General features: G+C 41.2%; 1 protein-coding gene across 1 annotated transcript in view; it reads right to left on the bottom strand.

Annotated features, from left to right (window-relative positions):
- wdfy3 (WD repeat and FYVE domain containing 3) overlaps positions 1–15741 on the bottom strand; it is a 346946-nt gene that overhangs the window by 199550 nt on the left and 131655 nt on the right. The window contains exons 9-11 of the mRNA XM_080191135.1: positions 14809–15276; positions 2658–2759; positions 158–351 (exon numbers count right to left, since the gene is read on the bottom strand). Coding sequence (XP_080047261.1) covers positions 158–351; positions 2658–2759; positions 14809–15276 — 764 coding nt within the window. The remainder of the gene's footprint in view (positions 1–157; positions 352–2657; positions 2760–14808; positions 15277–15741) is intronic.

Raw genomic sequence — 15741 nt, 5'->3', positions numbered from 1 at the left:
TTACCTTTGGCTGATATTCTAAAGTAACTGGTGGTCAGTTTTATCTTGACTGATGAGATGGTAAATTGAATCAAAGATTGGCTTAAAAAAGGCACAGTTGTGGTTTTAAGCAGGTGTGTTTAAAACGGACTCTAAAGTATGAATACAATATACTTACTGTTAGAATATCAGTTTTGAGTTGCAATTCTGTAGATGAAGCTGTGTGCATCAGTCCTAACAATGTACCCATATCATCTTCACCACTAGGGGACAAAATTAGTTGCTGTATAATCATCAGTGCAGGTTCCCGACACTGTGGATATTTAACTATGTTATGCACACATCGCGCTCCTCCAAACTCCCGGAAAACACCTGAAAAAATGTACAATAAAAACCAGTCTAAAATTATTTAATCCCTACATTCACCACACTAATTATTTTCTCATAAAATTTCCTTCTTTTCTCTCAAGAAAAACTTTGAAAATCATGCATAGCTCCGAGCAACTGGTTACAAAATGGCATATGTTTACATCTAGAACTTGGCTGTGTCTGTCATCTAGGTGAAGGTTTGACATGGGGAATTGAAACCTGAGGGAAATGAATTACAAACATTTTTCAAAATTCAGAAGGGCAAGACTATTTAGTGATGCACAGTAAGAAGTTTCACAATATTAGGTTAAGGTCCAACAGCTTTATTTGGAACCACGAGTTTTCAGAGCAATAAACCTGTTGGACTTTAACCTAGTGTTGTGATATTTCGTACTGTGCCCACACCAGTCTAATGCTGGCATCTCCACATCTTTAGTGATGCAAACTATCACTATTTTTACAGCAGCACTATCTCCATGTAAAATGTTTGACAATCTTCTTTGCTGGAAGAGGTACAGGCTAGAAGAGCTGTATCGCATGTCAAGCAACTAATTTATGGATAGCTATGACAGTAACACTACATTCTGCACCCACTCCTTTCCTTCTCTATGAATGATATACTTTATATAGCATGCAAGAAACAATACTTTTCATGATATACTAATACATGTGACAATAACAAATCAAATCAAAAATCAAATCAAAAGATTCTGTTGATGTGAACTTGTGCTCAATGGAATTGGAGTCATAAATGAGACAAAAGATGATTCTTAGGTATTAAGCTGTTTAGGTCCACAACAGCATTGTAGGAATTCCTCATAGCAGCTTTCTAAATACAACAACCAATGCTTCATCAATAACTTTCTTTCAATTATCAGATTGGAAATGAGATTATATGCATTTGTTTGCAGTGTTCACAGATTTTTTCCCATAATTCCTCAAACAATGGAAGTCATGCATCCAATCAGGGTTGGGCTGATGAGTGGCAAGTAACATTCCTGCCACAGATGTTGATCTCCATCTCCAATGAGATGGGTAACAGTTTTCTCTTGACATTCGAAAGCATTTTCATTACGAAGATACCCATGTTCAACATCCTGGAGTTCTCCATTGATGCAAAATGCAGCTGGATCAGCGAACTAGGTGTTCTATGCTAAGGAGTTCGCTCACTCCCTGATTCCCTAAGCCTTCTTATGTATGAAGAGTCAGGAGGGTGTAGAAATACTCTATATTTGACTGCAGGGGAGAATTTTCAACACTCACAAGCCAATGCACTATTCATAAAATCCCTATAGTGTAGATGGTGTAATCTTCACCACCAAGCCTGTACTGACAACAATCCTATCCAGGCCTTATCCCCATAACCTCACGTATTTACCCTGCTAATCTCCCTGATACTAAAGGTCAATTTAGTATGGCCAATCAACCTAACCCACACATCCTTGGACTGTGGAAGGAAGCCAGAGCACATGGAGGAAACCCACACAGAGAGAATATGCAAACTCCACAAAGGCATTCACCTGAGGCCAGAACAGAACTCGGTTTCTGGCGCTAAGGCAGCACTGCTAACCACTGCACCATCCTGGTCACTACGCTCTTTCTGACCAGCAGTTCTACAATTGGAACACTAGCGACAGCACGTACTACCTATAGGGATGAATAGCAGTGACTCATCAAGGATTTGTCAGCAACACTTCCTGACCCATGACTCCCACCAACTAGAAGAGCAAGGGCATAAGATGCATGCGAACAGTACATCATCATAATTCCTTCATTATCCATGGGTCAAAATCCTAGGCCTTGTTGCCATACAAATGTAATGGGAGCTTCTTCACCACACGATCGCAAAGGTTTAACAAGATTCAACAGCATCTTCTTGTGGCATTTTGAGATAGATGGACAATGCATGCTGGCCTTGCCACTGATGCCCACATTCTAAGAATGGATAGTAAAGAAAGCAGGGAATTTGGAGCTTGAGTACATACAGAAGTATAATCCCCATTTGCTGTCTGGGGATTACTTTCCCCTTTTAAAAAACATTGTCCTCATCAATAGTTAAAGGGTAGTATGAAGACTTCAAATATTATGAGTACAGTTGCCAAGTAATAAGTATTTTTTAAAAAATATCTTTTGAATAAAACTCTTTTTAAAAAACTCTACCAAAAGTTGCGAGAATGGACAGACAGGGATCAGCTGATTGAATAAAACTCTTATACCACTGTTACATAGTGTGCCAAAATCTATGTGCTGATACAGAATCAAGTATCTCTGCCACTGAGATAGAATTTATTAACAGATCCTCTAATTACCTGCATTTGTGTTGGATCCTTGCAGCAGTACTGTCAGAGTCTCCATCACTAATAGGGCAAGCTGTTTTCGGTCCTCCAAGGAACAATTTGCTTTAGATTCCACTTTAAAAAAAAACTTTATAGTTAAATAATTTCACATTTAAAAATATTACATTTTTAAAAATAAATTTGTTGCTGTAATGCTTACATGCACACTAATGCATGCAGTTCTGGTCACCATTGAGGCAGTATAGAAAGATCAAACCAGATTTACAAGGATGATACCAGAAATGCCTAAGTTTACTGAACGTGAAAGAATAGATAGACTATTTCTTTTCCCTTGAAAATGCTGACAGGCAAGCCAATAGAGGTCTTTAAAATTCTGCAAGAATTTGCTACAGTGGATACAGAGAGAATGTTTCCTCAGGGGAAGAACATAACTAGGTCATCAATACAAGATAGTCACAAAAAAATCCAATAGGGAAATCAGGAACAATTTCTTGCTCACCACAGGCAGTGGTTGAAGAGAATAGCTTGGATGTATTTAAGCAGAAACTAAACACGCATATGAGGTAGAAGGGAAAAGATGATATCTTCTTCATCTTTTATAGGATATGGGTTTCACTGGCAAGGTTCCAATGAGGAAATCCAGATGGGAAAATATAGGAGGCTGGTATAGATGATTGGGCCAAATTTCTATATATCCGATGTAATCATTGCTATAAATAAACCAAAAAACTCTCTTTACACTTAGTTCATTTGCTCAATGCCAAGCATGCACATGCAATGCCGTTGTCCCCTTACATCATACAGAGCAATTGAATCGGCAGTGGCCAGGACCAAAACTGGTGCCACTCAAATAAACAATTAGGCCTACATATCTTATGGGAAAATCACGAGGATGGAAAGAAACATGTTCAAGAAGTATGCAAGTCCACACTAGTCATTCATGTTAGTGTGTCAGTTCATTGCTACAAGTAACATTTTTTGCATCTTACAGGTGAGTAATGATATAATATCAACCCTGGCATCAGGAAATCCGTTTCTTAATAACTTTTCTCATCTTTTGCATTTGGCAAGAATTCATTGTTTTAAAAACGTGGGCAGGAACCAGCAATAGCCTGAACAATCTTTACTGAATGATTTTATTCTTAGAAGTATTCTAAGCTCTTGGGTTAACCCATGCATGTTGAGTGTCCCTTTTGTTGTTACAAAGGCATTAAGTGATACATTTATGGAGTATAGAGACTCATTCACATCTGACAAGTTTAAAGCTGGTTTGTGTTCAGCCACATAGTCCCAATTACATCTGTATATTGAAAATGTCTCTATAGCTAGAAAAAAAAATGTAAAAATACATCTGATTTCTCTTCCTAACATTCTGGTAAAGCTGGTAAAACAATGTGAAAGTTAAATTGCATTAATATTATTTACATAAGAACATAAGAAATAGAAGCAGGAGTAGGCCATCCAGCCCTTTGAGCCTGCCCCGCCATTCAATAAGATCATGGCTGATCTGTCGCGGCTCAGTTCCACTTTCCCGCCCTCTCCCCATAACCCTTAATCCCCTCTCTTATCAAAAACCCATCAACCCGCGTCTTAAAAATATTTAGCGAGGCAGCCTCCACCACTTCAACGGGCAGAGAATTCCAGAGATTCACCACCCTTTGAGTGAAGAAGTTTCTCTTCAACTCCGTTCTAAACCGCCCCCCCTTTATCTTGAGGCTGTGCCCCCTAGTCCTACTGTCTTTTTTGAGCGGGAAGAGTCTCTCCACCTCTATCCTATCCATCCCATTCATCATCTTATACGTCTCAATGAGATCTCCCCTCATTCTTCTAAACTCCAATGGTACAAGCCTAGTTTATTCAGCCTGTCATAGCTCAACCCCCTCAACTCCGGTATCAGCCTAGTAAACCTCCTCTGCACTCCCTCCAAGGCCAAAATATCTTTGCGCAGGTGCAGCGCCCAAAACTGCACACAGTACTCCAGCTGTGGCCTCACCAATGCCCTATACAGCTGCAGCAAGACCTCCCTACTTTTATATTCAATCCCCCTCGCTATGAAGGCCAGCATCCCATTCGCCTTCCTGACCACCTGCTGCACCTGCAAGCTGGGTTTTTGCGACTCATGCACAAGGACCCCGAGGTCCCTCAGCACCGTCGCCTGCGGCAGTTTTTCGCCACGTAAGTAATAGTCCTTCCTACCATTCTTCCTACCAAAGTGGACCACCTCACACTTGCCAACATTAAATTCCATTTGCCATTTCCTGGCCCATTCGCCCAGCCTATCTAGATCCTTCTGCAGACTCTCCACACCCTCCGCACAATTTGCCGTTCCCCCAATCTTGGTGTCATCAGCAAATTTCGACACCCTACACTCGGTTCCCTCCTCCAGATCATCTATATAACTCTTACAAATAGCTCTGGAGCTTCAGAACTATTCATGCACATGCAGAGATGTACTGGCAGGCTGGGTGCAGCAGGACAATGTCATTCATGTTCCTCAAATGCTCAAGCCTGTGGCACATGCGCAGACTGGACATCTTAGGCGGAATGGTGACATAGTGGTTAAACTGCTGTCTGACAGCTCAGGGATCTAGGTTCAATTCCAGCCTTGCGTGACTGTGTGGAGTTTGTACATTCTTCACATGTCTGTGTGGGTTTCCATTGGGTGGTCCAGTTTCCTCTTACAGTCCAAAGATGTGCAGGTTCAGTGAACTGGCCATGCTAAATTGCCCCTTAGTGTCCCAAGATGTATAGATTAGATGGATTAGCCATGGTAAGTATTAAGAGTGTGGGGATGCCAGCGTTAGACTGGGGTAAACACAGTACAAAGTCTCACAACACCAGGTTAAAGTCCAACAGGTTTAGTTGATAGCAAAAGCCACTAGCTTTTGGAGCAGTGAGCGCTCCAAAGCTAGTGGCTTTTGCTACCAAATAAACTTGTTAAAATATTAAGGGTTACAGAGGATAGGGTCTGGGGAAGACACTTGGTCAGTCGGTCATTGCAGACTCTGAGCTGAACGGCCTTTTCTGCACTGTAAAGATTCTATAATCTTGCATTGATAGGAGTTAGTATTAATTTGTTTTCGTAAAACCACAATTCAGTGAATCTATGCATAAAATTGCAAAAACAATAAAGACATAAGAACACATGGAAAGGAGGAGGCCACATGGCCCGTCAAGCATGTCCTGCAATTCAATGCAATCATGGCTGATCTTCAGCTTCAATCCCACTTTCTCATCTGCTCTCCAGTGTCTCCAGATTAAATCTATCTATTCAGCCTGAAACACATTCAGCAAGGAAGTATACACAATCTTCTGGGTTAGAAAATTCCAAAGATTCAAAACCCTTCGAAAGAAGGATTTTTTTCTTATTTCAATTCTAAATGATTGGCCCCCTTATACTGAGACCGTGTTGTGGATTTTTCAGCCAGGGGAAACAGCCTTTTGGTGTCATCTCTGTCAAGCCACTTCAGAGTCTTGTATCTATCAACGAGGTCACATCTCATTGTTCTAAACTTCGGAGAACGTAGACCTAATTTACTCAGTCTTTCATCATAGACAATCTTCTCATCCCCGGGGATCAACATGGTGAACCTTGGCTGTACCACCTCCAATGCAAATGTATTAGTTTTTAAATATGGTGACCAAAACTGCACACAATATTTCAGCTGTGGTTTCACCAAAGCCTGTATAACTGCAGCAACACTTTTCTATCCTTGTAACTGAATTTCCTTGTAACCAGACTCCAACATTTCATTTGATTTGCTTCTCTTGCCAATTATATCCGTTCACATCTCCTTACTGAGACACAGTTGCACAAGTGTTCTCTGGCATGTTAACCGGAGAAAGTCTTGGCCATCATTGGATATTTGACTGTAAAGCACAACATCTTTACATGCATCAAAAACAGAAAATGCAAGAATAACTCAGTGCATCTGGCAGCATCTGTGAAGAGACAAAATAGAGTTAACGCTTAAGAACATAAGAAATAGGAGCAGGAGTAGGCCATCTAGCCCTTCGAGCCTGCCCCGCCATTCAATAAGATCATGGCTGATCTGAAGTAGATCAGTTCCACTTTCCCGCCTTCTCCCCATAACCCTTAATTCCCTTGTCTGTCAAAAACCTATCTACCCGTGACTTAAATATATTTAGCGAGGTAGCCTCCACCACTTCAACTGGCAGAGAATTCCAGAGATTCACCACCCTTTGAGTGAAGAAGTTCCTCCTCAACTCCATTCTAAACTGCTCCCCCCCCTTATCTTGAGGCTGTGTCCTCTAGTCCTGCTGTCCTTTCTCAGCAGGAAGAATCTCTCTACTTCTACCCTATCCATCCCTTTCATTATTTTATACGTCTCTATAAGATCCCCCCTCATCCTTCTAAACTCCAACGAGTACAGACCCAGTCTATTTAGTCTCTCTTCATAGTACAACCCCCTCATCTCTGGTATCAGCCTAGTGAACCTCCTCTGCACTCCCTCCAAGGCCAAAATATCCTTGCGCAAGTGCGGCAACCAAAACTGCACACAGTACTCCAGCTGCGGCCTCACCAGTGCCCTGTCCAGTTGCAGCAAAACCTCCCCGCTTTTATATTCTATCCCCCTCACTATAAAAGCCAGCATTCCATTCGCCTTCTTGATCAAGTATGTATGCATGGATGATATACTGTAAGCAAAGCAGAAAGTCAGTGATTGGTGGGAAGGAGGAGGGAATGCAAGAAAGATGTGTAGGTCATAAGGCAGAGAAAGTATTAATGCAGGAGAAGGTGCAAGTAGCTGCATAAAAGTTAAGATATCAGAATGCATTAATGGTAGAATAAAGGTCAGTGCTCAGCAAAAACAAAACTTAGTCCAGGAGGTGAAGGGGGCATCTACATTGGGACAAAAATGGTTTCAAATATTAATAAAAAGGGTCAAAATGGAGGAGAAAGATTGCAGTTTAAAATCACTGAACTCAAATGTTCAGTCCCAACGGCTGTAACGAATGTGTACTTCCAGTTGGGATAATTGGACAAGTGATCAAGTACTAGGACCAAAGATCAGTTCAAAAGTAGTGCAGCCCAATGAAATGTCATGAGCTCAGCCAGTATCTTCCCCATCTGTATGGATCAACTACACACGATAAATCTTTGGCAGCTCTGTTGTAAAAATAACCTTTGTGGGATGTGGCTGTTCCAGGTGTGATGCGGAGATGCTGGTGTTGGACTGGGGTAAACACAGCAAGAAGTCTGACAACACCAAGTTTAAGACCAACCGATTTATTTAATAGTAAACTCACAAGCTTTCGAGGTTTCACCTGACGAAGAGGGAAACCTCGAAAGCTTGTGAGTTTACTATCAAATAAATCAGTTGGACTTAAACCTGGTGTTGACAGACTTACTGTGTTCCAGGTGTGGACAGAGAAAGAACTGCTACAACAATAATTTAATAATAATGGCAATAATGGCTTTAAAATGGCTATTCTGGCTGAGAGTGAAGCATGTTGGGATTTTTGGTCAATTTATAGATTAATACCAGATGCAGGTCGTAAAGAGGCTCAAGTCTGGGAACTGTGATCTGAAGCTTGCTGTGTTGGTCAGATCAGTTGTTTACACTGACCCAAATATTGCATCTCCAATTTTTATGGCTGTTATGTTTGGAGTACAGTAAGTCGTCTCACAATATCAGGTTAAAGTCCAACAGGTTTACGTGGCAGCACAAGCTTTCGGAGTCTCAGGCTCCTTCTTCAGGTGACTGAAGAGTTGTGTTCACAAACAGGGCATATGCAGACACAAACTCAAATTTACAAGATAATGATTGGAACGCGAGTCTTTACAGGTAATCAAGCCTTAAAAGGTACAGACAGTGTGAGTGGAGAGGGGGAAAAGCACAGGTTAAAGAGGTGTGTATTGTCTCCAGCCAGGACAGTTAGTGAGAGTTTTCAAGCCCAGGCAAGTCGTGGGGGATACAGATAGTGTGACATGAACCCAAGATCATTGTTGAGGCCGCCACGTGTGCAGAGCTTGGCTATCAGTTTCTGCTCAGCGGTTCTGCTTTGTCATGTGTCACGAAGGCCACCCTGGAGAACGCTTACCCGAAGATCAGCGGTTGAATGCCCATGACTGCTGAAGTGTCCCCTGATTAGAAGGGAACACTCCTGTCTGGTGATTGTCAAGCGGTGTTCATTCATCCATTGTCATAGCGTCTGCATGGTCTCCCCAATGTACCATGCCTCGGGACATCCTTTCCTGCAGCGTACCAGGTAAACAACGTTGGTCGAGTCGCAAGAACACGTACCATGTACCTGGTGGAGAGTATCCTCACGAGATGATGGCATTTGTGTCGATGATACGGCAAGTCTTGCAGAGGTTGCTGTGGCAGGGTTGTGTGGTGTTGTAAGGGCAGCATGGATAAGTTGGGCTGAAGGGCCTGCTTCCATGCTGTAAACCTCTATGATTCTATGAACTGTCCTGGCTTGAGACAATACACACTTCTTTAACCTTGCTTGGCCTTTTCTCCGCTCACAATGTCTGCACCTTTAAGACTTGATTACCTGGAAAGACTCACATTCTAACCATTATCTTGTAAACGAGCGTCCAAATATGCCCTGCTGTGAACACAACTCCTCACTTACCTGAAGGAGCCTGAGACTCCAAAAGCTTGTGTTGCCAAATAAACCTACTGGACTTTAATCTGGTGTTGAGGCTTCTTACTGTGCTTAACCCTATCTAATGCCAGCATATCCATGTCATGTATGGAGTATGCAGTTTGAACTAACTCTAATGATGTTGTTCAAAAGTAATTCCATTGTATGTTCAAGCCACGTGATCCATTTCTGATTACACAGTTGGCTGGATGACAGAGAATTTTCTGGAAATGAGTGGAGAATTGTGGATAAAAAGACATGCAAGTTCTTTGTTTGGTAACAATAACTCAGAGACCAATCATTGCAACAAGACCTGTGTCCTGAAGGATGCTTCAGAGAAGATAGATTGATTTTACATCGAGCATATTTCTTGGCAAAGGTCCTAAACTTGGTAGTGTCTATTTTCAGTTAAACAGTTGAAGTTGATATTTATTTAAAGTTGATGTTCCATTAAAGTTAATATGCAGTTTAAGAGTTACAGTTCAATTGAAAGTTGATGTTCAGTTAGGGTTAAAGTTCAGTAAAGAGTTAATGAGTCACAACTATTGACATTTGAGTTGGTACTAGAAGTGTTAAAGAAATAATTGAATTATTGTCCTTGTTTGTCTCATCCAACTGGAATGCTTGAAAGATGTTTAAATTAAAGCTGCATAACACTGGCTAGGTCAGCATTTTTTGCCCAGCCACGCTGCCCTTGAGTTGGTGGTGGTCAGCTGCTTTCCTGAAATTCTACAGTCTGAAGTGTAGAGCCATTGTACTGTCACAGAAGGCAGTCTAGGAGTTTGACCTAGTGACAATAAGCAAAATGGTAATTTCTTTCCTAGTCAGGCTAATGAGTGGTTTGGAGGGGAACTTCCAAACCATGTATCTACTGCCATTGTCCTTAGGGTAATGGTTGAGCGTTAGGAAGATCTGACCTAAGGAGCTTTGTTGAGTTTCTGCAGTGCATCTCATAGATGGTATCCACTGCTGCCACTGTGCATCAGTAGTGGAGGGAGCAAATGTTTGTGGAAGGGATGCCAGTGGAGCAGATTGCTTGGTATCAAGCTTCCCAAATGCTGTTGGAGCCACATTCATCCAGGCAACTTGAGTGTATTCCATCACAATCCTGACTTGTGCCATGTAGATCATGGGCAGGTTTTGGGGACTCCCACGCCACAGGATTCCAAGCTTCTGACCTGTTCTTGTAGCCACAGTATTTATGTGGCTATTCCAGTTCAGTTTCTAGTAAGTGATGACATGCAGGATGTTGATAAGGGAGTTTCAGTGATAATAATGCCACTGAATGTCAAGTGATGATGGTTAGATTCTCTCTTGTTGAAGATGTTCATTACCATCTGTGTAGCGTAAATGTTGCTTACCAGCCCAAATCTGGATTTTGCAAAGGTTTGCTGCATTTGGGCATGGACTGCTTCAGTATCTGAGGAGCTTTAAATGGTGTTGAACATTTGGTGAGAATCAGCAAACATCACCATATTTTACATTAGTTTGGAAAGATCGTCATTGATGAATCAGCTGAAAGATGGATGGGCCTCGGACATTATGTTGAGCCACTCTTGTACATATGTCCTACAACTGATTTGATTGACCAACAACCACAACCATCTTCTTTTGAGTTAGCTTTGACTCCAACCATCAGAGAATCTTTCCCGACTTCCCGTTAACTCCAGCTTTGCTATAGCTCCTCAAAGCCACACTCTGTCAAATGTATCCTTGATGTCAAGGGCAGTCACTCTCCCTTCACCTATGGAATGCAGCTGTTTTGTCCAGATTACCCATGGTATTACTAAACAGCAGAGCAGGCTTGAGGGGCCAAATAGCCTACTCCTCGTTCACATGTGCACGTTTGAATTAAGGCCACAATGAGATCAGAAGTTGGGTGCTCTTGGTAGAAACCCAAATCAAGTGCCATTGAGCAGGTTATTATTCTGCAAATGCCACTTGATAGCACTGTTGGTAATCCTTTCCATCATTTACTGATGACCGAAAAGATTGACGAGACGGTAATTGGCCAGGTTGGATTCCACCTGATATAAAAACCAAATTTTTCTGATGTGGGAATCTGAAACAAACACAGAAAATGCTGGACATTTTCAGATCTGACAGCATCTGTGGAGATAGAACAGTCTGCATGACTGTCAGTACTCTTGCTTTGTGCGCGCAGGACATACCTGGGCAATTTTCCACATTGCTGGGTAGACGACTTTTGTTATAGCTGTACTAGAACAGCTTGGCTAGGGAAGCAATGCATTCTAGAGCAAATGGCTTAGGTACAATTGCTGAAATATTGTCAGGCCCTTAGCTTTTCCAGTATACATTGCCATCAGCTATTTCTTGATATCACAAGACTGTCTTTGTAATGTTAGGGACTTCAGGGAGACTGAGGGGGAATCATCCACTCAGTACCTCTGGCTGAAGATTGCTTCACATGTTTCATGTGATGTGCCATGCTCCCCCAGCATTCAAGATTAGGTTACTTGTGGAGCCTCCTTCTCCAGTGATTGCACACTGGCATTCATGACTGAATATAGCTGGACTGCAGAACTTAGATCTGATCTGTGGGTTGTGAAATCTGTCTATGACTTGCTGCTCACACTGACTGGCACACAAGTAAACCCAAAATGTAACTCTGCCAGGTTGACATCTCATTTTTAGGAATGGTTAGGTATGCCTAGTGCTGCTGCTGACAAACCCTTCGGCACTCTTCATTGAACCAGGATTGATACCCTGCTTGTTGGAGTGGTGGGGGTACCCCAGGCCATGAGGTTACAGATTGTGGTTGCATACAATTGTGCTGATGGCCAGTTTTGAGTTGCTAGATTTATTCAAAATCTATCCCATTTAGCACGGTAGCAGTGCCTCACAACGTGATACAGAGTATCCTTAATGTGAAGACAGAACTTTGACTCCACAAGGATTGTGTGGTTGTCACTCCTACCGATACAGTGAAGGACAGATCCATCTGTGGTAGGTAGGTTGGTGTGAGATGAGGTGAAAAAAAAAGTCTCTCTCTTATTGGCTCCCCCATCACCTAGCAAAGACCCAGCCTAGAACCATAGAACATTACAGCACAAACAGGCCTTTTGGCCCTTCTTGGCTGTGCCAAACAATTTTTCTGCCTCGTCCCACTGACCTGCACCTGAACCATTTCCCTAGCAGCTATATCCTTTAGGACTCAGTCAGCTCGGTCAGAAGTGGTGCTACCAAGTATTCTTGGTGTTGGGCACTGAAGTCACTCTCAGCCTACATTCTTCACCTTTGCCACCCTCAGTGCTTCCTCCAAGTGGTGTCCAACATGAAGGAATACTAAATCATCAACTGACAGAGCGTACTACGTGGTAAACAGCAGGAGGTTTCCATGGCCATGAGATCCAATGAGATTTCATTGGATTAGAGCTAATGTTGAGGTCTCCCAAGACGCATTCTCCTGACTGTATACCATTGCCATCTCTGCTGGGATGATGATAATGGTGTCTGTGACATGACCTGCAAGGTATGATTCTGTGAGAATGACTATGTTAGAAAATTGCTTGACGATAGTCCGTAAGACAGCTCTCCCAATTTTGGCATAAGCCCCAGATGTTAGTAAGGATGCCTTTGCAGGGTCACAAGCTTCTGTTTGCTCGTTGTTTCCAGTGCCTAGGTTGATGCTGGGAATTCTGTCCAGTTTTATTCCTTTTTATTAGTTTTTTTAGTGGTTTGATTCAACTTAATAGCTTGCTCGGCCATTCAGGGGGCACTTAAGAGTCACATTATGGCAGATCTGGAGTCACATGTAGGCCAGTGCAGGAAGATGGCAGATTTCCTTCCCTAAAGAACATTCATGACCCAGATGGCTTCTTTCAACATTTGACAATGGTTTCATGATCATTATTAGGCTTTTCATTCCAGATTTGCATTGAATCCAAATTCCATCACCTGTTCGAACCTTGGTCCTCACCGCATTTTCCTCGGTCTCTGGACTACCAGTCCAGTAACAATACCATGAAAGCCACCACCTCCCGAGCAGGTCGTTCTAATTGCAACTTACATGCATTGTCTCACTATTGCAACTAATTCATCTCCTGCTGCTTTAATAAATACAACTGAAGTGTGGTCTAACAGGCAAACAGTTTTTAAAATTAAAATCACAAAATATTCATTGTAGTCTAACGAACAGAGGTAATTAACACTCACAGTATTGACACTAAAGAATGCTTCATATTGAAGTGGTCATCAAAACAAATTATCTAATTTTCTGGCAAAGATTGGCAGGTAATACAGTTAAAAAATTCTTAATATGTAAAATTTTGCATGTCACTATAAAGTACAGCTTTGAAATAGAAAAATGTCTAGCTTTTGTTTGCACGTAACAGTACAACTTACCAGGTTTTTAAAACACCACCAAAAGAGAACGCTCATTTTGTTTTTACTTTAAATGGAAGTGAGCAGCAAATACAATATGGGAACTCAGCATTTAATATATATTCCCTATCATTATAGCAATGCTCAAAGTCCCTACAGTGCAGAAAGAGGCCATTTGGCTTTCGAACCTGCATTGACAACAATCCTACCCAGGCCTGGGTGAGATTGTTGTCATTGTAGGCTCAATGAACTGAATGGCCTCTGTCTGCACCAAAGGGATCTTACCATCTTATAACTCTATTTAACTTTCCCCTCCCTTCATGGTGACACGTTTGCTCATATCCCTAAATCTCCTCCTTTGGTTCAATGATATTTTCTTTATGCCTTAAAAACACCTTGGGATACGAGTTCCATGTTCGAGACCAGGGTGCTTTAGCACAAATGCAATTTGGTGCTGTTGATCCAAATTACATTTTATATTAGTTTCAACTGGAATTCATTAAAATTTGTACCAAAATACAGAAATGAATCTTCAAACATTGGTCAAAATCCCATGGAACAAAAATTGGAATTTGAGTTATCTGGTGATTGCAGTGGTCAAGAACTACAGTATTTAAGGGTCTTCTGAGTCACTATTGGACAAAGACATCCACATTAATATTTCAATTAATAGCCAAACAAAAATTGGGTAACTTTCATTAACAAGTAAAATGAGGCATGCAACAGTCTGAAACCATTGTGACAGATGTTTACGTTCACATGAGCATGGGATCAAATTCAAAACGTCATTTTTGCAAAGGGACTAATTTGGTATGAACCATCTTTATTGTATTTAGAAGGCTAAGCCTCATTTTAAAACAATACTAGAAGTATAGAATGAATTATAAAAAATGTTTTTCAAATACCAATGAGTGTTCCATACTTTTGTAAAGCATGAAAACAGGAAAATTATGGGCAGGCAATGACCACCCAATCCATCAAGCCAGGCCCACACTTAGATGCTGTTGTGTTATAACTGGAAACTTCTTACTCCCCAGCAGTCACAATCTCCTGGGGGAAGCAAGACAACAGGACAAGTAACCCCAAACCTGAAAACAAAATCCAGACAACAGGATACTTGACTGATAATGGCCATCTCAATATTGGACCTTCAGTATTTAAAGGGAGCATTCACATTAATATAGATAAATAAAACACTTACCTGGTTCATGAAAATTCGGAATGGGCTCTTTTAATAGAGCAGCATATTTGTGCAGAAGATTAACCATCACCTCAAGCAATCCAACCTCTCGATATACATCCCTAAAAATAGGATCATGGCGAGCAAATTTCAAAAGGGTCTTCATTGCAGTGATGCTACATTGGTAAGAGGTGCTGGATTTTAACAAGATGCTGATACTTATTAATTCTTTACATGGAATATAGTTTAAGCTGAAGATAATAAACTCCAACATTTCAAAGTACTTGGGCTGCACCTCAGGTGCTTTGGAAATCTTCTCAGCAAACTGTGAAAGTGTGTGCTGAGATTCTAGGATGAAGTAATTAGCATTATCTGCGACATAGAGGTCTGAAATGGCATCGAGGATGATTCTGGCAAGATGGCTTGATTTTGCTTTCAAAAAGGCAATCTGAAGAACAGAGAATGCTTGAATATTTTTTACTGTGCGACCTAGTTAAGAAAAGAATAACAGTATTCAATACATTATTTTAATAACTTCTTCCCAAACTCAGAAAATGCATTCAATATATCCAATTTTATACCAAGTTACTTTAACAAGTGAATTTCAAGGAAGTGAAAGTAACAGCACATTTCATCATTTAGTTAAATAACAATTGGTGTCCCTGTGGAAATTAATATCCTAATGAGTTTCATGATCCAAATGCTGCCAATTTCCTTCCTAATATTGGCTCCTGAATCCAACATACCATCTTAAAATTTGGAATTATTTTCCAAAACTTAGTAACTCAGTAAGCTTTTTCTACTAATGTCCATTTTCAAATACGCAGATTCTCTAATTTTATTACACTTTTCTGCTACTGCCAACTGGTCCAGTTTTCCCTTTTGATGATGCCTGAGAGAAAAGTATCCAATGTGACTTTGATAGGTAATTTTACCATTTACCGCATCTCATTA

Source organism: Carcharhinus amblyrhynchos, chromosome 1 (genome assembly GCF_965287045.1).
Source record: "Carcharhinus amblyrhynchos chromosome 1, sCarAmb.v2.hapA, whole genome shotgun sequence".
Classification (NCBI taxonomy): domain Eukaryota; kingdom Metazoa; phylum Chordata; class Chondrichthyes; order Carcharhiniformes; family Carcharhinidae; genus Carcharhinus; species Carcharhinus amblyrhynchos.
This window is presented reverse-complemented; position numbering and strand designations above follow the sequence as displayed.